The 24,292-nt window shown below is 38.5% G+C and overlaps 1 protein-coding gene across 1 annotated transcript in view; it reads left to right on the top strand.

Annotated features, from left to right (window-relative positions):
• The window catches only part of LPL (lipoprotein lipase), a 29,667-nt gene extending 8,337 nt beyond the window's left edge, over nt 1–21,330 (top strand). Inside the window, exons 3-10 of the mRNA XM_012533321.2 lie at nt 2,281–2,460; nt 3,756–3,867; nt 4,639–4,872; nt 6,063–6,305; nt 8,264–8,384; nt 9,111–9,293; nt 17,101–17,205; nt 19,352–21,330. Of these exons, the coding sequence (XP_012388775.1) occupies nt 2,281–2,460; nt 3,756–3,867; nt 4,639–4,872; nt 6,063–6,305; nt 8,264–8,384; nt 9,111–9,293; nt 17,101–17,205; nt 19,352 (1,179 nt within the window). The 3' untranslated portion in view covers nt 19,353–21,330. The remainder of the gene's footprint in view (nt 1–2,280; nt 2,461–3,755; nt 3,868–4,638; nt 4,873–6,062; nt 6,306–8,263; nt 8,385–9,110; nt 9,294–17,100; nt 17,206–19,351) is intronic.
• Nucleotides 21,331–24,292: the final 2,962 nt, after the last annotated feature.

The raw sequence follows: 24,292 nt of genomic DNA, 5'->3' as shown, positions 1-24,292 counted from the left end.
TAAAAATTGGTACTGATTTAAGGAAGCACAGAAGAAAAAATTAGGAAATAATACCTTTTCAGAATTGAAGAAGTTGGGTCCTTGTTTTCCACCCCTTTGTTGGGGTTACTTATAGCAGTGTCTTATGTTAAATTAAAAAAAGAAAGAATTAGATTGGTTGTTAGGCAGTTACTAAAAGTATCATTCACTGTAGGAGTATGTTGGGTTCCTTGCCCTTTGACAGATTACCTAATTTAGAAACACTGATAGTACAGAAAAACTTAAAACAGGGGCAGAGAGCAAATGAGATTTTCCTGCCGTGTCTGAGGTAAGCTGCTCAGCGACTCAAGGGCGTAGGACTAGGGGAAGTGAGGAGGTTCTGCAGCTTTGTTCTGCAGCTCTGACGAACCTGAAAGAATGCTTAGCATGCAGTGTGCACAGGACACCTGCCAGAAGGCAGTCAGACACAGCTGTCCTGGAGCTTGGCCACCTGCTTGTGTTTAAGTCCAGGGTTCTCATTGTGGTGTTGGATATCCTCACCCCTGGCTGAGAGGAGTGATTAACATTGCATTCTGAAGAAATGACATCATCCTCTCTCAAAAGGCAGCTGCAAAGGGTGGCCAGCCTTCAACCTCTAAGAGAGGAGAAAGGGAGGCAGGACCAATTCCTTAGGGTTTTTTTGCTGGGTGGGCATTCCAGCTGGTTCCTCCAAAGACCCAGGCTGTACCCAGGCTTGAAGCAGCCTCACTGAGACATGTTCAAAGAAGACTTAAACATGTTCCTAATGGGCTCACATCACCTATGTGCTTTTTCTTTTTTGTTTTCTCCTCATGCTGGAAATAGATTATAGAGTTGGCATTTGATCACTGCAAGTAGATTGGGAACCAAAATGGTCACAAGAAGAAATTTTGGAGGTGGAGAGTAACTTCCGGGTCATCTGATTCTGACCGCTTTGTTTTATAGGTAGCCTAGTAAGGTTAACACAGTGCCTGTGTTCATAGAAGTAATCAGTGGAAGAGCTGGGATTGGAACCAAGATCTCCTGAGTCCCAGGCTTGCTTTTTCCTTCCACAGAGCACAACAATTTGGTTAAAAATTGTGCAGTTAGTGTCAGGAGTGAAGAGAGAGCTCATGTTTTAATGTTTTAGCCTAGAAAATAGACTAAACAAAATGGAAGCATAGATTTAAAAGATCAAAGTTTTAAATGAAGTCCCTTGGTTTGGGAATTCAAGAGTCTTATTTTTGTCTATTGGCATTACTCTAAGAAGAATATAGGTTTTACGAGCTTCCCCTTAAAAGCTGCCTTAAACATGGATTTCAGAATCTTTTCCTGTCGAGTACATAGTTGAGTAACCTTTACTGTGGCTACAGTATGATCTGCTCTCAGGTAATATTAGGAGTGGATAGATTTGTGGATTTAAAGTAGGTTGTTGCTGTGTACAGGCTCCTGGCAGGAAGGCATGGAATTTTATCATCTGCAGTTTTTTAGTGTGTTTCGATTATTTTAAAGTAAACATCTTTGCAAAGATGTCCAATGTCTCTTCTTTGACAGCATAAGTCTTTTGACTTTGAATTTGGGGGCTTTTATCAACAAGAAGCAAAGAATTACAGTTGGCAGTCTGCTTATCTCCAAAACAGGACCAATCTAATAATTTGGGAAATGCAATTATTAAGCCTCATTAATTTGCACTGTGATAATCAAGAATTTGAGAGAATTGTGAAAAAGTCTGAACTGAAACTAATAATTTTCTTATGTATGAAGAGATTGCTAAACAAAGTTACCTTCTGTTGGAATAGATTAGTATGTTTAAAACTATTTTTTTCATTATCACATCAAATGTACGTAAATGACCCTTTATAAGAATAAAGGGCATTCACATCTCCCAATTAACTTATTAGCCTAATTGAAATTATTTAAACTAAATTTCTTTTTTTTAAACTAAATTTCTTTTAAAATCGTCTGTAATTCTGCTGCAAATTTTTAACTTATTCAGATTGATTTTTCCTTTTAATACTATAAATTATTGAAGTTTTACTGAATTTATAAAATATGCTTTTAAAATTGAAACCTCAGTCTGCCATTCCTGAGCTCAACACAGTCCTTCTTTGGGGTACACAAATTTGCCTCAGAAGGGTCAGGCAGAAGACTCTGAATACTCTTGTGGTTTGAGTTTTGTGTCTGAGCCAATGGGCTTCCCATGGGTTTGTTTCTTTTTTCCATTTAATGTAGGTGTATTGGGCTGTCATATCTATAACAAGTTGTTGGTGGATATTTTAAGAATGCTGGTATCATCCTCTTCAGGTGACAGGAATGTATGAGAGTTGGGTGCCAAAACTCGTGGCTGCCCTGTACAAGAGGGAACCGGACTCCAACGTTATCGTGGTGGACTGGCTGTCACGGGCCCAGCAGCATTATCCTGTGTCTGCGGGGTACACCAAACTGGTGGGACAGGATGTGGCCAAGTTTATCAACTGGATGGCGGTAAGACTGGGGGAAGGAGCCTTGTATGTCCAAAATAGATCTCTTGGCTACAGCTGAATTAATGACTGGTTGTTGCTCTTTTTCACTTAGATATAGATATTTTCTGGGTCAACTCATATCTTTAGAATAAGCCTGGACATTATTTTCTGACTAAAAGCATCATTATGATAAGAATGATAAAGCTATAAAGCCCATAAGGCATAGTCCTGCCCTGCCCTGTCCTTTGATATTTTCATGGTGAATGGATTTGCTGAGACCAAGAACTAAGTGGGCAGAAGGGACAAAAGCTTGTTATTTCAGGGCAGAGAGGAGATGTCATGTTCACCCAAATCCTTCCCTCCCAGTTGGCTGGCACATGGAAATTTTATCCAGGGTTTGACCTGTTAGAATATCAATCTCTTTGACAAAAATATTAATAGTACTTATTCCTTAGTGTGGATTAAGGATCCAGATTTTTGTTGAGGGTTAAGGGAGTGATGGAGATGAACTAGGGAAAAATGGCAGGAAAAGTCTGTAGGATATGAGGTGCTGAGAGTCAGGAGTTTTACTCCCTCTGGCTCTCTGAGGCCATTCTCTGAAAATTACCTTTGGAAAGTATCTCGGGGTTGAAAGGAAGCTAATACTCTCACAGGACCAAATTATTTAAGTCAGATGCTTGGAGGTAAAAAATAAGCTGTTTATTGGCTGCTCATTAAAAGATAAAAGTTCTTTTCTTGACTCTTTTGCTAACCAGGAGAGTGAATTTGGACAAATCAGATCACCTTCCTGGACCTCAGACTTCTCATCTGTTGAATGAGGAGACTGGACTCAACGTGTCTGTGGTCCTTTCCCCTGTAATATTTTCTGATTTTAAGTCATTGCTTGGCTAACCTTAAAGAATAAAGTGATGCAGGGTATTTAGAGTAGAGAATGATGAGTTAAATATATATTTGTATATGTATGTATCTATTCAATATATATACAAATATCTATATATAAATATACACATATACATGTATTTTCAGATGTATGGAAATTCATGTTTCCATACATTTTTATTTCAGATGTATGGGAAAACTTTCTAATTTAAATATGTTATTAAGGAAAGAGAAAATCTCAATACTATAGTATATGTTCCTCTCATCTGTAACAAGAAATTAAAATAAGTAGAATTAATTTTCAGTATTGCCTATATTTTCAAAACAATATATTTTATTTATTTATTTATTTGGTGGGAATACTATTAAACTTTTAGCAGTGATATTTTGCAAAGAACTGTAAAATATCAAATACCTTTTTCTTTTCTTCTTCCAAAGGATGAATTTAATTATCCTCTGGACAATGTGCATCTGTTGGGATATAGCCTTGGAGCCCATGTTGCTGGCATTGCAGGAAGTCTGACCAATAAGAAGGTCAACAGAATTACTGGTAAGAAAGCAATGCCAGTTTTCTTATAACAAAAGACTTGAGATGCCTGTCATTTTCTGAAAGAGAATCAGACTGTTTGTCAAACAACCATATGTGAGTGGTAGTCTTCTGGGTACACCTGGCCATTTGGTTATCTCATGGGAGGGATCTTTTTCTGGAGTAAGATAAAATACAGACGCTTGCTCTCATGAGCTTACTGTCTAACAACAGTAGAAGAGAAATGGTGCAGAGTTAAGCACAGAGAGCCCAGTGGTGTCTCTGAGAAACCCATTTCCCTCCTCCCTCTGCTCTGTGCTTTGATAGTTTATTGCACACACATATGTCACCTCTCACATCAATACTGGGAAAAATGAAAAAGGACCAACACCAGAGGCCATTTGGAAAAAGGAGTCTTGTCATCTGGGCCAATAGCAATTGGTTGTTTGGCCTGTGTAGAGAGGAAGAAAGAGCCTAGCACTATATAAACGCCTTCTAACCAGGCTCAGAAATAATTTATTGATACAAAAGGGAATCAAGTCATACTGAATGAAAATTGTTATTTAATGGCTAGTTTGAGAAACTCAAATTTTATTTGAGAAGGAGTTAAGCTGCTTTTATGAATCTCAGTAATTTAAAAATCCAGTCACTATAGAATAGGAGGTGCTAATAAGAATCTATGTGGCTGCCATTTACATTCAAACGATGAACAATGGAATGATAAGGTGATATTGGAGGAGACTAAAACTAATGGGAATTTAAAAAGCTCTGAGGACTTTTTGTTTTCCCACTAAGGCCTAGATCCAGCTGGACCCAACTTTGAGTATGCAGAAGCCCCAGGTCGCCTTTCTCCAGATGATGCGGATTTTGTAGATGTCTTACACACCTTCACCAGAGGGTCACCTGGCCGAAGTATTGGAATTCAGAAACCAGTAGGGCATGTTGACATTTATCCTAACGGAGGCACTTTCCAACCAGGATGTAACATTGCAGAAGCTATCCGTGTGATTGCAGAAAGAGGCCTTGGAGGTAAATATAATTTAGAAGTTAATTAAATGTAAGTTTTCACCTTAACTCTTACTGACCAAGTGTCCTACCCATTCTCCACAAGTACATAGTTTGAATACACACATTTAGACTTTGAAGAAGTCTGTCACATTTAGCATGACCACCTCAGAGGTTCAGTACTTCCTGTGGCCAGAGAGACATTTCATCTTATATTGTAAACTACACTTATATTGTAAACTACTGCACTTGCAGTAATAAAAGGAAAAAAAACATGGTGAGATTTAGACAAGAGAACTGCACTGCCTTTGAAAGTGTTATCTGGCTACATGCTAAACTTTGAATACAGCTGCAAAACAAGTAGACTTATTCTGAATTTTACTAAAAGTAAAGGACATGTTAATTAGTCCAAATTTCTTTTGTCAGCCTTTTAAAGAGATGTACAAATCAGAAAAAAATCGCCATTCCCTAAGAATAAATATTCCAAATTTTTAAGAAGAAAATACAATTTAATATTAGTTTTTAATATTTACTTTAATAATCATGTTAGCTGTGTTAATTTTATGATTTGTTTTAAGGGACCTTTGCATATCTTGTGGACAATGGGACCTACCTGTAGTCAATATGCTCAGGTGTTTGGGGCATATATTATAGAATTTACAGCATAATGTTACTAACTTCAATTGTTATAAAGCTTATGGTAATAGCTGCACGTTTATGACATTGCTGATTATTTCTATAATTCATTTAATGTAAAAATCATTAGCAGTGACACACCCCTCAATTATACATAGTATCAATATCTATGATAAAATACTATTAATTTAACAATTATGCCTGCCCTTTATGATGTGGTTTCTAGAGTTATGTTTCTAGAAGCATTTAGAAGTATTATATGCTTTCAATATAAGAGAAAGTTGTGATAAACTGGGGGAAATCAACTTCTATCTTGGATGTCTCTTATTATAGCTTCATAAACATACTCACAAATGGGGACAGCAAAAACATCAAAAGTTCCCTATAAATTTGCAACTTTGGCACTCTTGGGGGTAGGTGAGAAGCTGCCACCAAGAGTACCTCCTTAAATAGGACCTACAATCAAGGGGGTCATTTTATTCTAACACCACACCTCAACTATTTTAGACATGCAAGACGAAACACTCATTGTGGACTGTCACAGAGTTGAAATGTTCTTTGTGTCTCTTTTGCCCCAGATGTGGACCAGCTAGTGAAGTGCTCCCACGAGCGTTCCATTCATCTCTTCATTGACTCTCTGTTGAATGAAGAAAATCCAAGTAAGGCCTACCGGTGCAATTCCAGGGAAGCCTTTGAAAAAGGGCTCTGCCTGAGTTGCAGAAAGAACCGTTGCAACAACTTGGGCTATGAGGTCAATAAAGTCAGGGCCAAAAGAAGCAGCAAAATGTACCTGAAGACTCGTTCTCAGATGCCCTACAAAGGTAGGCTGGAGACTGTTGTAAATAGGAAAATTGATTTGATCCTATTTTTCTTATCATGCTTGTTGCATCACATGTACTGATTCTGTCCATTGCAACAGAGATGATAAAACGATGTTGCTAAACTCCGATCCCTCACTTGTGTTTCTGTTGGTAGAGAAGGAGTTGTACTAATCCATTTCACTGAAGCTCCTAATTCCCATTGCCAGTAAGACCCAGGGCACAACTGCACTGCTCTATGGAGCAGCCCTGCTTGCCACCATCCTTTGTACTTGTGACCATTAGCATGGACCACTGCATTAGCACCAGGCTCCAAGTTAATCTGAAACCATTCATCCAGGGTCAGCAAACTATGGCCCGTGGGCCAAATCCAACCCACCACCTGCTTTTGTAAATAAAGTTTTATTAGAATATAGCCACACTAATTCATTTCTGTACTGACTAAGGCTGCTTTCATGCCTCCACAGCAGAGCTGAGTAGTTGGGACAGAGACTATTTGGTCCCACAAAGCCTAAATTATTTACTATCTGGCCCTTTATAGAAAAAGTTTGCAAACTCCTAAAGTCTGCTTTCAGTGAAGGCAAGAACCACCTGTATTTGAAAATATAACTATTCCTGGGAGGGAAGTCTATACCAAACTTTCTAAGATATTCCCATTTTGTCATGAATTTGTTCACAGTTGAATTTCAAACTTGGCAGCTTGTTCAGAGCAAGACCTGCAGGAATTGAAGGGAGACAGGAAGAGGAGATAATCAGATAAATCTAGAGAGAGGGACTAATATCAGAAAGGCTAGTTTATGTGGAGTCCAGGTGGAAGTATGAGGGAAGAGATGGCGTTGAAGAACAGTTTCCCAGGGTAAAATATATCTGATAGAGGCACCCATTTTTAAGGTGGTTTGTTAGAATCTAGAGGTGCATTTGGTGGTCCAGAGGTTTGGAGCATCTATAATTCAAGGAAACATTTTAAGCAATGAGGGAATCCTTAGTTTCCTTGACTTTTCAGAGTAGGGAAGTGTGTGTCAGGTATAGAGGAGACCATAATCTTCTGAAGAATTGGGCAGGGCTCACTCATCCCCAGCATCCTGCCTCAGTGTTCTCCGGGGACACTTCGGCAGTCAGACTTCCCTTGCTCTGGTCTGTGGCGATGCCTGCAAGGGCTCCATTTAATCCAAACTCTCTCTCTTCATCCTTTACAGCTGTGTTGCAAGCCTGCTGCCTTTCCTATCCCTTAACCTCTCCCGCATCCCATCTACTCAGGGTTTTTAGTTGAGATGGGGAGAGTAGGAGGAGGTGTGGAAGTTTAAGTACCTGCTTCTGGAGGCTCTCTCTAATACAGAACACTTTAGGAACTGGCTGTCTTTACAGCCTCACTGGTGACTTAATGAAATAATGTTATTGTGGGCCTATTATTTACTGACTGTGTGCTAGACAGTGGAGAATAGAAGGTACATGTGACCCTCTGAACTGAAGGAGCCTACATACAGCGTAGGGAGGTCAGACATACCCAAGAAACATGAAGAAACAAGGTCACATACAGTGACAGTAAAAAATACCAAATATGCTTGTTCCAGATGCTAAGGGACAAAACAGCCAAGGAAAGGTGGAGTTCATAGTGAAAGCTTCACGGGAATTTTGGCCTCTTGGTTTGATCTTCCTAGTACCCCATCAAAGTTGACTACTTTCTGGGTTGGCTTTAGCAATTCAGATACACCTGGATTCTTCCTATCCACTACAATCACACTTTAATGCAAGGGAGTAGAATTCAAATTCTGAATTTTCTAGTAGTGAGCACTGTACAGACATGAAGAAATCTTTCCAAGCCACACATAATTATAGTCATGTATGAGCACTTCCTGTTGATCATTAGTAAGATACTGTCTGTCGTTCAGAATTGCCTGCTTATTTAGGCTGTAGTGTTCCATAAAGACTGATCAGAGGTTGTTCTGCTTTTCTCTCTACAGTCTTCCATTACCAAGTAAAGATACATTTTTCTGGGACTGAGAGTGATACACACAACAACCAGGCCTTCGAGATCTCTCTGTATGGCACTGTGGCCGAGAGTGAGAACATCCCTTTCACCCTGTGAGTAGCCACGGAACATGACCTCCAGCATGTGGGTTTATCATGGCACTGCTTCCTGTTCTAATCATTGGTCTGAGGAACAGAAGAGGCATAGGACACCTAGAAAAACACATATTTAACAGAAAAATTTTTAAAAAGCTATATGGCAAAAGATGTTCATTGCAGTGGTACATATAGTAGCATAAATTAGAAGCAAAGCAAGTGTCCAAAACTGAGGCAATGGCTAAGTGAATTGTGGTTTAACAAATCAAGAAAATCAATCTAGCCTCTATAAACTGTGATTACAGAAAACTAGGTAAAACATGGCAAAAAGTGAAAGATAAAATATGAAGTGAACAAAGAAAGAAAAGAGAATTGTATTATGTACACTATGACTGTAACAAAGGACACGTTCACATATCAATACAAATTGAAAGGGAATATATGAAAATGAAAATAATATCTCTAAATGGTGGACTTATGAACTTTTTTCTCTTAAGAATTATATTACATAGTTCATATTGTTAGGATAAAAGTTGGAATACATTAAAGGTACACATTAGTGTAGATATCGTTTAAAATACACTAAATGCCATTGACATGCATCTTGCATATTTTGTTGGACATTTTTTGCATTTGAAAAATATTCCCCAAACAGTAAAGCTATTTATATCTTAGGAGGAAGAAAAAGGAAAAAAAAAAACCCTGCTTTCCAGAACTAACCAAATATGTTGATTTTTTATTCAGGCCTGAAGTTTCCACAAATAAAACATACTCCTTTCTAATTTACACTGAGGTGGATATTGGAGAACTGCTAATGTTGAAACTCAAATGGATCAGCGATTCATACTTCAGCTGGTCCAACTGGTGGAGCAGCCCCGGCTTTGCTATTGAGAAGATCAGAGTAAAGGCAGGAGAGACTCAAAAAAAGTAATTAAATTTATTTTTCCCCATTCATTTTTTTAAAAAATGGTTATTTTGCCTTAATCTCTAGCCTACAAAGGTAGCTCACATGTTTTTTTCTTCTTTTTTCCTTTAACATCTTTATTGGAGTATAATTGCTTCACAGTGTTGTGTTAGTTTCTTCTGTATAACTAAGGGAATCAGCTATATGCATACTATATCCCCATATCCCCTCCCTCTTGTGTCTCCCTCCCACCCTCCCTATCCCACCCCTCTAGGTGGTTGCAAAGCACCAAGCTGATCTCCCTGTGCTATGTGGCTACTTCCCACTAGCTATTTTACATTTGGTAGTATATATATGTTAATGTTATTCTATCACTTTCTCCCAACTTACCGTCCCCCCTGCGCATGTCCTCAAGTCCATTCTCTATGTCTGTGTATTTATTCCTGTCCTGCCCCTAGGTTCTTCAGAACCATTTTTTTTCTTTTTTTTTAGATTCCATATATATGTGCTAGCATATGATATTTGTTTTTCTCTTTCTGACATACTTCACTCTGTATGAGAGACTCTAGGTCCATTCACTTCACTACAAATAACTCAATTTCGTTTCCGTTTATGGCTGAGTAATATTCCATTGTATATATGTACCACATCTTCTTTATCCATTCATCTGTCAATGGACACTTAGATTGCTTTCATGCCCTGGCTATTGTAAATAGTGCAGCAATGAACATTGTGGTACATGACTCTTTTTGAATTATGGTTTTCTCAGGGTATATGCCCAGTAGTGGGACTGCTGGGTCATATAATACTTCTAGTTTTAGTTTCTTAAGGAAACTCCGTACTGCTCTCCATAATGGCTGTATCAACTTACATTCTCACCAACTGTGCAAGAGGGTTTCCTTTTCTCCACACCCTCTCCAGCATTTACTGTTTATAGACTTTTTGATGATGGCCACTCTGACTGGTGTGAGGTGAACCTCATTGTAGTTTTGATTTGCATTTCTCTAATGATTAGTGATGTTGAGCATCTTTTCATGTGTTTGTTGGCAATCTGTATAACTTCTTTGGAGAAATGTCTATTTAGGTCCCCTGCCCACTTTTGGCTTGGGTTGTGTGTTTTTTTGATATTGAGCTGCATGAGCTCCTTATACATTTTGGAGATTAATCCTTTGTCAGTTGCTTCGTTTGCAAATATCTCCCATTCTGAGGGTTGTCTTTTGGTCTTGTTTATGGTTTCCTTTGCTGTGCAAAAGCTTTTAAGTTTCATTAGGTCCCAATTGTTTATTTTTGTTTTTATTTCCATTTCTCTAGGAGGTGGGTCAAAAAGGATCTGTGATTTATATCATGGAGTGTTCTGCCTATGTTTTCCTCTAAGAGTTCTATAGTGTGTGGCCTTACATGTAGGTCTCTAATCCATTTTGAGTTTATTTTTGTGTATGGTGTTAGGGAGTGTTCTAATTTCATTCTTTTACATGTAGCTGTCCAGTTTTCCCAGCACCACTTATTGAAGAGGTAGCCTTTCCTCCATTTTATACTCTTGACTCCTTTATCAAAGATAAGGTGACCATATGTGCACGGGTTTATCTCTGGGCTTTCTATCCTGTTCCATTGATCTATATTTCTGTTTTTGTGCCAGTACCATACTGTCTTGATTACTGTAGCTTCGTAGCATAGTCTGAAGTCAGGGAGCCTGATTCCTCCAGCTCCATTTTTCTTTCTCAAGATAGCTTTGGCTATTCAGGGTCTTTTGTGTTTCCATACAAATTGTAAAATTTCTTGTTCTAGTTCTGTGAAAAATGCCATTGGCAATTTGATAGGCATTGCATTGAATCTGTAGATTGCTTTGGGTAGTATAGTCATTTTCATAATGTTGATTCTTCCAATCCAAGAACATGGTATATCTCTCCATCTGTTTGTATCATCTTTAATTTCTTTCATCAGTGTCTTATAGTTTTCTACAGACAGGTCTTTTGTCTCCTTAGGCAGGTTTATTCCTAGGTATTTTATTCTTTTTGTTGCAATGGTAAATGGGAGTATTTCCTTAATTTCTCTTTCAGATTTTTCATCATTAGTGTATAGGAATGCAAGAGATTTCTGTGCATTAATTTTGTATCCTGCTACTCTACCAAATTCATTGATTAGCTCTAGTAGTACTCTGGTAGCATCTTTAGAATTCTCTATGTATAGTATCATGTCATCTGCAAACAGTGACAGTTTCATGTCTTCTTTTCTGATTTAGATTCCTTTTATTTCTTTTTCTTCTCTGATTGCTGTGGCTAAAACTTCCAAAACTAGGTTGAATAATAGTGGTGAGAGTGGGCAACCTTGTCTTGTTCCTGATCTTAGAGGAGATGGTTTCATTTTTTCACCATTGAGAACGATGTTGGCTGTGGTTTTTCATATATGGCCTTTATTATGTTGAGGTAAGTTCCCTCTAAGCCTACTTTCTGGAGGGTTTTTATCATAAATGAGTATTGAATTTTGTCAAAAGCTTTTTCTGCATCTATTGAGTTGATCATATGGTTTTTATTCTTCAGTTTGTTAATATGGTGTATCACATTGATTGATATGCATGTATTGAAGAATCCTTGCATTCCTGGGAAAAATCCCAGTTGATCATGGTGTTTGATCCTTTTAATGTGCTATTGGATTTTGTTTGTTAGTATTTTGTTGAGGATTTTTGCATCTATGTTGATCAGAGATATTGGCCTGTAGTTTTCTTTTTTTTGTGACATCTTTGTGTGGTTTTGGTATCAGGGCGATGGTGGCCTCATAGGATGAGTTTGAGAGTCTTCCTCCCTCAGCTATATTTTGGAAGAATTTGAGAAGGATAGGTGTTAGGTCTTCTCTAAATGTTTGATAGAATTCACCTGTGAAGCCATCTGGTCCTGGGGTTTTGATTGTTGGTAGATTTTTATTCACAGTTTCAATTTCAGTGCTTGTGATTGGTCTGTTTATATTTTCTATTTCTTCCTGGTTCAGTCTCATTAGGTTGTGCTTTTCTAAGAAATTTTCAATTTCTTTCTGGTTGTCCATTTTATTGGCATATCGTTGCTTATAGTAATCTCTCATGATCCTTTGTATTTCTGCAGTGTCAGTTGTTACTTCTCCCTTTTCATTTCTAATTCTGTTGGTTTGAGTCTTCTCCCTTTTTTTCTTCATAGGTCTTGCTAATGGTTTAACAATTTTGTTTATCTTCTCAAAGAACCGGCTTTTAGTTTTATTGATTTTCTGCTAGTGTTTCCTTCATTTCTTTTTCATGTATTTCTGATCTGATCTTTATGATTTCTTTCCTTCTGCTAACGTTGGGGTTTTTTTGGTTTTTCTTTCTCTAATTGCTTTAGGTGTAAGGTTAGGTTGCTTATTTGAGATGCTTCTTGTCTCTTGAGGTAGGATTGTATTGCTATAAACTTCCCTCTTAGAACTGCTTTTGCTGCATCCCATTGGTTTTGGGTCATCTTGTTTTCATTGTCATTTGTTTCTAGGTATTTTTTAATTTCCTCTTTGATTTCTTCAGTGATCTCTTGTTTATTTAGTAGCATATCGTTTAGCCTCCATGTGTTTGTAATTTTTAGTTTTTTTCCTGTAATTGATATCTAGTCTCATAGCGTTGTGATCAGAAAAGATACCTGATATGGTTTCAATTTTCTTAAATTTACCAAGGCTTGATTTGTGACCCAAAATGTGGTCTATCTTGGAGAATGTTCCATGAGCACTTGAGAAGAAAGTGTATTCTGTTGTTTTTGGATGGAATGTCCTATATATATCAATTAAGAATGTCTTGCTTAATGTGTCATTTAAATCTTGTGTTTCCTTATTTATTTTCATTTTGGATGATCTGCCCATTGGTGAAAGTGGGGTGTTAAAATCTCCTACTATTATCATGTTACTGTCGATTTCTCCTTTCATGGTTTTTAGCATTTGCCTTATGTATTAAGGTGCTCCTATGTTGGGTGCATAAATGTTTATAATTGTTATATCTTCTTCTTGGATTAATCCCTTGATCATTATGTAGTGTACTTCTTTGTCGCTTGTAATAGTGTTTGTTATAAAGTCTATTTTTTCTGATATGAGAATTGCTACTCCAGCTTTCTTTTGATTTCCATTTGCATGGAATATCTTTTTCCATCCTTTCACTTTCAGTCTGTATGTGTCTCTAGGTCTGAAGTGGGTGTCTTGTAAACAGCATGTATACGGGTTTTGTTTTTTTTATCCAGTCAGCCAATCTTTGCCTTTTAGTTGTAACATTTAATCCATTTACGTGTAAGGTAATTATCGATATGTATGTTCCTATTACCATTTTCTTAATTGTTTCGGGTTTGTTTTTGTAGGTCTTTTCCTTCTCTTCTGTTTCCTGCCTAGAGAAGTTCCTTTAGCATTTGTCATATAGCTGGTTTGGTGGTGCTGAATTATATTACCTTGTGCTTGTCTGTAAAAGTTTTAATTTCTCCGTCAAATCTGAATGATATCTTTGCTGGATAGAGTAATCTTGATTGTAGGTTTTTCCCTTTCATCACTTTAAATATGTCCTGCCACTCCCTTCTGGCTTGCAGAGTTTCTGATGAAAAATCGGCTGTTAATCTTATATGGATTGCCTTGTATGTTAACACTAACCCTTGCTGCTTTTAATATTTTTTCTTTGTATTTAATTTTTGATGGTTTCATTAATATGTGTCTCAGTGTGTTTCTCTTTGGGTTTATTCTGTATGGTACTCTCTGTGCTTCCTGGACTTGATTGACTATTTCCTTTCCCATGTTAAGGAAGTTTTCAAGTATAATCTCTTCAAATATTTTCTCAGCCCCTTTCTTTTTCTCTTCTTCTTCTGGGACCTCTATAATTCAAATGTTGGTGCATTTAATGTTGTCCCAGAGGTCTCTGAGACTGTCCTCAATTCTTTTCATTGTTTTTTCTTTATTCTGCTCTCTGGCAGTTATTTCCACCATTTTATCTTCCAGGTCACTTATCCGTTCTTCTGCCTCAGTTATTCTGCTATTGATTCCTTCTAGAGTATTTTTAGTTTCAGTAATTGTGTGGTTCATCACTCTTTGCTCTTTAGTTCTTCTAGATCCTTGTTAAATGTTTCTTGTATTTTTTCCATTCTGTTTCCAAGATTTTGGATCATCTTTACTATCATTACTCTGAATTATTTTTCAGGTAGATTGCCTATTTCATCTTCATTTATTTGGTCTTATAGGTTTTTACCTTGCTCCTTTGTCTGTAACGTATTTTTTTGTCATTTCTTTTTTTTTTTTTTCTCTCTCTTTTTGATGGGTGGTGCTGTATTCCTGTCTTACTGGTTGTTTGGCCTGAGACGTCCAGCACTTGAGTTTGCAGGCAGTTGGATAGAGCCAGGTCTTGTTGCTGAGATGAGGACATCCGGGAGGCCTCACTCCAATCAATATTCCCTGGGGTTCTCTGTTAGTCCAGCGGTTTGGACTCGGAGCTCCCACCATAGGAGCTTGGGCCTGACCTCCAGCCTGGGAACCAAGATCTCACAAGCTTTGTGGCATGGTTAAAAACAAACAAAGAAATCAGAAAGAAAGGAAGGAGCAGTACCATATCAAAGGATAAAAAAAAAAAAAATTAGAAAGATAAAAAATATATTAGGAAAAATAAAACTATAATTGAAACAACTGCAACAAGGTAAAATAAAACCACACAGAAAAAAAAAAAATCCTTGGCTATGGGAGTGGAATTTAGGCAGGGGGTGGAACTTAGGCAGGGGCGGGGTTTTGGGTAGGGCGGTACCTAGGCTGGTGGGGGACTGACGCTTGAGCGTGGGGCAGGACCTAGGTGGGGTGATGTTCAAGCGTGGGGCAGGGCCTCTGCCTAGGAAGTGCACAGAAGGGGAGAGGCAGCACGTTGGAAGGAGGGCCTCTGGAGTGTGGGGTTCTGGAGTTTGGAGGTAAGGCCCTGAGTGAGCGTGTGTGGGTGGGGTTTAGGCTGAGCACATTGGAGGGGCCCTCAGAGTGTAGAGGTGGGGCCCTGGTTGGGGGTGTAGGGGTGGGGCTCAGGTTCTGCGCGGCAGGAGGGAGGCTCCCAGGGCAGAGGATTAGGCCCGCAAGCCCAACAGGCTTCCCATTTTATAAGTGGACAGGGAAAGCACTGGCTGCGTTCCCTTCCATTCCTTCATGTCCCACGACCACCGTCTCTGCCAGGGTCTCCCCCACCCCACTGGACCCTCTAACCGTGGGTGGGTCCTATGGTGTAGGAACTTCTCCCCTCCGCCAGCCGCCCCTCAGGGGTGCCGGAGGTCCGGCCTTTGTTTTTGCTCCCCCTTCTCACCCTCCCACTCCCTCAGGGCCAGCATGGCTGGAGGGGGCCTCGGTGGGTAGAGGATCAGGCCCAGGATATCAGCAGGTTCCTCAGGGTCCAAGTGGGCAGAGGAAACCTGGCCACGCTTCCTTTTGATCCTCTGCCCCCCAGTGGTTCCCCAATTTACCCCTTCCAGCGTGGGATCCCTTCCCCTCCCCCAGCCGCCCCTCAGGGGCGCCAGTCCCATCCCGCCTCCACTTCTCATCCCCCTTCACTCCCCCCATTCTCCGTGCTTCTACCTGGTCACTGGGGGCTCCTCCAGTCCCCTTATGTGTCCGTGGTCCCCCACCGGTGCCTGATAGGTGCCCTAGTTGTGAGGACACGCGAATTCCGCGTCCTCCTAGTACGCCATCTTGACTCCGCCCCTTTCGACTCCGCCCCTCTCCATTCATTTTCATTCACTCTAATGTTATTACCTAGAAATAGTATTTATGGAGCCTCCAATGTTCAGGTGAAACTTTAGTAAGCTTTGTCTTTAAAACTACATTACCTAGATAATTACACCTATCATTTTTTAGGTGTGTTATTTTATTGTCATACTAGGGAAGTAATGGTATCTCTGCATTTTATGGAAAGAAAACCTAAACTCTGAATTGCCACAGTCATTGAGTGAGAGTTGAGATTAGAAGTCAAGAATCTTAGCTTCTCATTTAGCACTGATTCTTGCAAGCACAAAACAGTTATGCAGAGAACCTCAGAGATGCCACTTGGACATTCAAAGATTAAAACTAAACTCTTCAAGAAGGACAAGATTCCAAGATAATCTCATCCTCTCTTCCCAAACCCACTTCACATAGATAAAATGAATTGCATAGAGAGCCCCATAAGATTTAAAATTTTATACTAAAGGTACAGGGATTTTGCAAACTGTAGTATACTATTATTGTAAATAAAATGACTCTTTAAATTAGGATTGATAAGGAATTCTCTGGTGGTCCAGTGGTTAGGACTCAGTGCTTTCACTGTGGAGGGCCTGGGTTCAATCCCTGGCTGGGGAACTAAGATCCCCTAAGCCACAAGGCATGACCAATGAATAAATAAATAAGTGTTGATAATGTATTTCTCTTTTGTCATTTTCTTTTATAACCAAAAGGGGGGAAAAGAGGTTGTGAATGGAGAGGCTATACAGAGTATTTGTTTTTCCAGCAGGGCCAGTTGAAGGCTAGTTTGTGAATTCCCTAATGCAGACACTAAGAAGTGGTAAAATTGATCTGTATCATTTTTTGGTGAAAATATTGTGATTTTAAGCCTGTTCCAGGCTGTCTGTGCTGTCTGTGTGCCTGTCTGTACTGATGAACTAGCTTTGCTGCTGGACAGTGGGTTAAGCCCTCAGATAACCCTCTGATTCGGATGCGTTGCTGACCTGAATGGCCTGAGTATAAACAGGTAATTATTGGAAATATCAAAACAATCAGAACGATTATGTAGGATTCAAACAGCCCTGACTGAACCATTTATTTTTGAACATTTTTATTGTTCCAATATGGTGTGCTCACGTCCATTCTCTTCCACAGGGTGATCTTCTGTTCCAGGGAGAAGATGTCTCATCTGCAGAAAGGAAAGTCACCTGTGATATTTGTGAAATGCCATGACAAGTCTCTGAATAGAAAGTCTGGCTGGTGAGCATCATGGGCTAAGGCTGTCTGGGTATCTTGAACTTGCTCTCTGACGGATGCTGCTTCATGCATTACCCTTCACCCCTGCACTAAAGGTTTGGACTGGGTCTTGTGATCAGAGCCTTCGGGTGGCCTTTCTCAGGCCTCCTGCATACACATTAGACCCGTGCATTTGCTTTTGGCAGTACTTCCTCTACTTTCTTTTTCTTTCTGTTCTTTCTGCCAGCTCTGACCTTCACCCCAGGTGCACTTTTTAGATTTTATTTTACATCTTGAACTACCACAAAATCTTCACTTCTGCTTTTTCCTGTACTGCCCCATTTACAGACCCTATGTGCAGTGGATACAACACAAGTTAGTAGCCGTGATTGCGGCTGTGGGTGCAGCTCCTCCCAGGATGTACCCGGGGGAGCAAAACATCAGCTGCAGCCCGAGTCCTCCTTGATTCTCCAAGTGCCAGCAGATTCCAGGACAGAGAGCCAAAGGGGCAGCCACCAAGCCTCCATCTCAAAACCCCCGAAGACGGAAAGCTAGTGGACTTAGAGTTTAGGAGATGGTTCTCTTTTCCATCTCAAAACAACTGCCTGGCTCTTTTCTACCTGACCTTTAAGGCTAATCCACATGGCAGCTGTCAGCTGAATCATTCCAGAGTGTCAGTACTAAGTAGAGACTGAACATGTGACCTTCCCCATCCCCTCCTGAATTCCCAAAGTGTGCCACTTTCATTCCTCCATTCATTCCACTGCCAGAAGCCAAGTGCTGATGGCTTATAGGTATAAAGGGGGAAAGCTTAGATCATATCATATCATATCATAGAAGCCAGTGACATAAGAAACAATGGGAAAAGTTGGTCACAACATCATCTGGAAATAGAAAAGCCAATTGCTTTCGGTTTGTCTTCTCCCAGTTACATTTATAGACGAAAGTACAGAATAAGAATTTTCTAATCAAAAAAAGTATATTAAAGACCCTAATGTGGAATATCTCTATTATTTTTAATTTCCATTTTATAAGATAGTTTATCCATGGATAATTATGGATTTTGAATAGATTAGAGAAAACAGGCAAAAAGATAATAAAATCATTGTAACTATCACCCAGGGACAACTGCCAACTAGCATTTTAATTTATATCCTTTCAGACTTTCTCTATGCACATGTAATATTTATATTTTTTTACATAATGGCATTATGACATATGTACTTTGAGTGACAAGATGAAGCCATCTGGATTGAAAACATTAATGTAAGAGCACTCAAGATAAACTTGAAATAGAGAGTAGCTACTGGTATTGAGCCAGGGAGAATAACTGAATATTTATTGAAGTGGAGACTTCTACTAAGAGCTTCATTGCTTTGTTTTTCCTCATCACAAATCTGAGGCAATTTCACACTTGCTTTAACTCTTTGAAAGGAACTCCTATATGAAGTTTTATACATTGCTTTTACGTTACCTATAAACATACACAAACACACCTCTGCATACATTCTCTCCAAATCATCCACAACTCTAAACATATAATGTGAATTTAAAAACAAAACTCGAAAAATTAGGAAATAACTCCAGCTGTTTATAAAGTATTTCTGGTCATATTGGTCATATTATTTATATAAGTTATAAGACTTTATCTGAGATAGTTATGATACATTCCTCATCTGATTATAAGACTACTGGAACAACATATATTTAGAGAGCTTTTTTTTGTTTTACATCTGATCTTTATCTAGGAGGTAATTATGAATCAGACTAATAACCCTCTGCAGTTTGTCGCCTCTGTGACTAAATTAATCAATCAAATAAAAGCTTCTCTTTCTCTCACTTTCTGATATAACTCGTTAGAACTCTTAAAAGAAAAAATAGGTATTTTATTTAACAAGTTTTAGAAGTAAGCAATTTTCCTAAATTTTGAAATCATTTGGTTCAGTTTTCTGAAAATGATACTGCTTATCAGGACATGGCTAAGTATATATTAGAGTGTCTTTTATTGCTATGAGCCTGCCAGTTCCTCTGATTCAGTTTATTCTCACAACCTTTGTTCTGAACTTCCAGGTGACTACTTTTTCACCATGAAGGTAGTGGGGGGAGGGGGGAAGGGTTATAAAACACTAAGCAGGTAATAAATTGCCGTTCTTCCTCTGTTTTCTCTCAGAAACTGGGAAAACCTACAGAAGAAAGAACAGCCTATGAATTCTATGAAGAATGAAGTAACTTTTACAAAAGATGCCCAGTGCTTTGGGTGGTTAAAGGTGGACTTTCCTGAGTATTAATCCCAGCTCTATAGCCTTGTTAGTTATTTTAGGAGACAGTCTCAAATACTGAAAAGTGGCTAATTCAATTTGAGGAGTAGAGTGGCCAAATAGCACATCTTTCAACATTAAAAAATAGCAGATATGAAAAGCACTGCCTTCTGTCCTTTGAGAAAGAAATAAGAATTGTTTGGGCTCATGGTAAAATAATCAGACCTCTTCATATAGTAAGTTTAGCCATAGCCTAAAATTGATTAGAACCTCGCATTTTAATTGGAATTCTGCATTTTCTAGACTGATAACCTTTTCAAAGTTTTCTCCAAGTCTAAATATAGAAAGTGATTTTTTGTGGCATGAGTCGGACCCATTTACTTATCAGTCAAAATACCTACTTTCTTGGAATGATTCTCTTACCATTGGGGTGTAGCCCAGGAGTTAACCAGGAACTAGTGACTTGGAGAGAGGAAAGGAGAATAGAGTTGATAAAGCACTAAAGCTTTAAATACTCCCTGCGGTTGGTTGCATCATAAAAAAGTTACAAATTAAAGGACATATAATATTGAGATCAATTAAATCTTAATAGGCTTTACTGTTTATGGCTTAGTCTTTCCCCTTCCTTTTCTTGCTTTGTCTCAAGATTATATTTTAACAAATTTCCCTGGATAGGCGTTTAAAATGAGCCTGTTATCATCAGCTTACACATAATTTTAACTACAGAGAAAGAAAATGAAACAATAATTTTATTATCAGATTTTCAAAATTATATTCATTGATTTGAAGTCCTGTAATATATGATGGTTACTATTTAATTTTAGACTTATTTCAGCCATGCTTCAGTCAGACTTTGAGCATGTCTCTTTCTTCCCTAATTTTGATAAGAAAATATGTGTTCAAGGTCAAATTTTGCATCATGCAAACTCTTACAAATTTTAGACAAGGATTGTTTTTACTAAGTAAAGAAATAGAAGAGTTACAGGATATATTCATAGGCAGTGCTTAAAACCATCGTGGGCAGTTAAAAGGATCCTCCATTGTTATAATCACATGGAATATCATGAGAGTTGTTGTTTTTAACAACTAGTCAAGAGTGAGTGAACAATTATTTATAAACTAGATCTCATATTTTCAGAATGCTTTTCTATATATTATTATAAAATGATAAAGAAGTCAAATATGTCAGAGGCTATTGCTGGGAATCCAAACTGTGAATGTGTGTGGGTGTCTGAACACATATTCACATATGAAGCCCCACATGTATGATTATTCCTCAGCGTGGCTTGGAACGTAAATGATCAAGAGATGTATTGGAACATATTGGAGTAGAAATTGTTCCAGTGGTGCCAGAACTTAAGCCCTTCATCTGAGAAATATGGTTTTGCCTGTACAAAATAGGATGAATGTTGTGATTGACATCAGCCAGCTTGGAATGAATTCTCTCTAAAAATAAAATGTTGTGCGACATGTTGTTGGCATCACCCTTTATTGTTAATTCATTAATTCTCTGGATTTGGGTTTTGAGCAAGGATGCATCAACTTTAGAAAATATGAATCAAATCAGTGTATGCCCCTGGGAACTCTGGCTTCTACAGACTTCACTATATATATCAGCAATGCTTTGGCTTTAAATGTTATTTATTAGCTGTAAATATATGTGTGTATGTGTAAAGGGAGTTTGTACATATTGGAAAGGTCGTTGTGGCTATCTGCATTTATAGCTGTTTGGTGCTAACTTTGTACATGTCTTTATCAGTGACAGTCTCACTGAGCAAACTTACTCTTATGAAGTAATACAATAAAATGGGCTTAAAAAAACACAAAACTTACTTAACTATGTGAAGAAATGGAATCTGCTTTTAATAAAATTTATGAAATTTTATTACAATACTAAGTCATTACTTTGTATCATTTAAACCCCTCCAAAAAGAAATTTATTCTTAGGGCAGATTCATTAAGCAAATTTTTACTGAGTAATCCTATGTTTAGTAAAAAATATAACTTCTAAAAATTACAGTGCATATTATATTTTATTTTTTATATTTACATGTGTACAAAGTCTTAGAGATCCTTTAAATTATAGAGAAAAATGATACAGAATTTTTCCTAAAAAAATACACAGAACTTTCCTTGCCTGCCAGATACTTTTTCACAAGTAAAATGTTAGATTAATATAAAAATATCTTCCACCATTTTCTGGAATAGTGTTTCTATTTCTGAGGTCTGACCATTAGCTACAAAGTCAGTGGCATTTGTGCAATAAAATGAATTATTTGGGATGAGAGGGTGCATTTTTAGACCTTTTCTTTGAATTGTCTTGATAATGAGAAAGAACAACATACAGGGTCTTCCCTGGTAGTCCAGTGGTTAAGACTTCACCTTCCAATGCAGGGAATGTGGGTTTGATCCCTGGTCAGGGAGCTAAGATCCCACATGCCTCACAGCCAAAAAACCAAAACATAAAACAGAAGCAATATTGTAACAAAATTCAGTAAAGACTTAAAAAAGAAGGGGACTTCCCTGGTGGCTCAGTGCTTAAGAATCTGCCTGCCAATTCAGGGGACATTGGTTCGAACCCTGGTCTGGGAAAATCCCACATGCCGTGGAGCAACTAAGCCCATGCACCACAACTACTGAGCCTGCGCTGTAGAGCCCACGAGCCACAACTACTGAGCCCGTGTACCTAGAGCCCTTGCTCCTCAACAAGAGAAGCCACCGCAGTACGAAGCCCGCACACTGCAAAAAAGAGTAGCCCCCGCTCGCTGCAACTAGAGAAAGCCCGTGTGCGGCAATGAAGACCCAACACAGCCAAAAATAAATAAATAAATTAATTAATTAATTAAAAAGAAAAAGAACAACGTACAGCCCATCCATGTAACTAAGTAAGGATTGGTTCTTAGAACAATCAGTACTTCTTAGTACTCCTGCATCAATTTCTAGCGCAGGGATTGTCCTTCCGGGACTCAGAATAGCTTGCAATTAGTTTGACTTCCTGGCCCACACGTTCTTCATTTAAAGAGTTATGGATTGGGCTTCCCTGGTGGCGCAGTGGTTGAGAGTCCACCTGCCGATGCAGGGGACACAGGTTCGTGCCCCGGTCTGGGAGGATCCCACATGCCACGGAGCGGCTGGGCCCGTGAGCCATGGCCGTTGAGCCTGTGCGTCCAGAGCCTGTGCTCTGCAATGGGAAAGGCCACAACAGTGAGAGGCTCGTGTACCGCAAAAAAAAAAAAAAAAGTGTTATGGATTATATATTTTGTTTTTCTAGTTAACTTAAACTAAAATAAGTATGGTTTTATAAAATCTGTAATGACTTCTTAAGAAATTTAGACAGTTAGTTACTAATGTTCTAGACACAGCCTCTGTTTTGTTCATTAGGGAAAGTCTTTTGGAACACAGAATTATTATATCTGAATGACACCATCCAATAAGGTATGCTTATCAGCTACTTCTGGGATAACCCAAGCTTCTAACCTACCTTATTAGCATTCAAACTGTGCCCACTTAACTTCAGAAATGCAGTATCTGTACCTGATTGTTCTCATTTCCACTCTTTATGTGTCAAATGATTAAGGAATACAATCAATAATATTGTAGTAACTTTGTATGAGAACAGATGATTACTAGACTTATCATAGTTATCATTTCATATTGAACCTGGAGTTCAGCTGAGGGTTCCCCTTGAGTCTTTGGCTGAGTACTGGTCATTGTGTATATATGTGTGTGTGGGAGTGGAGATAATGAACTACCAAAGGTTCAGGAAAGAACCATCCAAAAGGAGTAGAGAAAATAGTACCTATATAGTTCACACAGAAATAAAATAGTGCCTGTCTCCAATTTACAGACTAGGAAAACCTCATAATTAGTGAGTTATCAAGTAGAATACACAAAAGGGCTTTGCCTTGGTAGTTCAACAAAAATAGCTCTAAAATAAACACTTCACTGGTCCTGTCAACACAGCTTAAAAGCAAGACCCAAAGGTTAAAATTGTTTCTAAGAACCTGCATCCCAGAACAAGGCTAAAGAATATTTATAAGAATTTTAAGCATCCACCAAGGCAAAATTCACAAATGTACCTGATCAAAATTATCAAGAATGCAAAAGGCAGAAAAACATGACCCGTAACTAAAAAGAAAAAAAAAATTAATCGAAACCAGCCCAGATGATAGAATCTATAGTTTAGGACATTAAAACAGTTATAGGGCTTCCCTGGTGGCACAGTGGTTGAGAGTCCACCTGCCGATGCAGGGGACACGGGTTCGTGCCCCGGTCTAGGAAGATCCCACGTGCCGTGGAGCGGCTGGGCCCGTGAGCCATGGCCGCTGAGCCTGCACGTCCAGAGCCTGTGCTCCGCAACGGGAGAGGCCACAACAGTGAGAGGCATGCATACCGCAAAAAAATAAAAAACAACAAAACAAACAAAAAAACAGTTATAATGACTACATTTTATGTGTTCAAAGAGCTACAGGTAAGATTGAGTATGTTAAGTATAGAAACATGGAAGCTTCTTTTAAATAATCAAATGTCTAGGGATGAAAACTATAATGTTTGAGATGAAAAATAAACTGGATGGAATTAATGACAGCCTAAGCACTGCAGAAGAAAAGATTAAGGGATGGGAAGACATACTGTACAAAATGAAAAAGAGAGTAAAAAGTACCAAAAATTAAAGCAGAAGTGTCCTATTATATGTGTAATTGGTGACTTTGAATGAAAGCAGGGGTTCTTAAGGAACAGAAAAAAATATAAAATGAAAAAATGGTAGAACATTTTCAAATCTGATGAAAACTATAGATCCATAGATCCAAGAAATTTAATGGAACCCAGAACCCAGAAAAATGTAAAAGCAG

This window comes from Orcinus orca, chromosome 6 (assembly GCF_937001465.1).
Source record: "Orcinus orca chromosome 6, mOrcOrc1.1, whole genome shotgun sequence".
Lineage (NCBI taxonomy): Eukaryota > Metazoa > Chordata > Mammalia > Artiodactyla > Delphinidae > Orcinus > Orcinus orca.
Note: the sequence above shows the minus strand (reverse complement) of the source record. Positions and strands in the feature narration are given on the sequence as shown.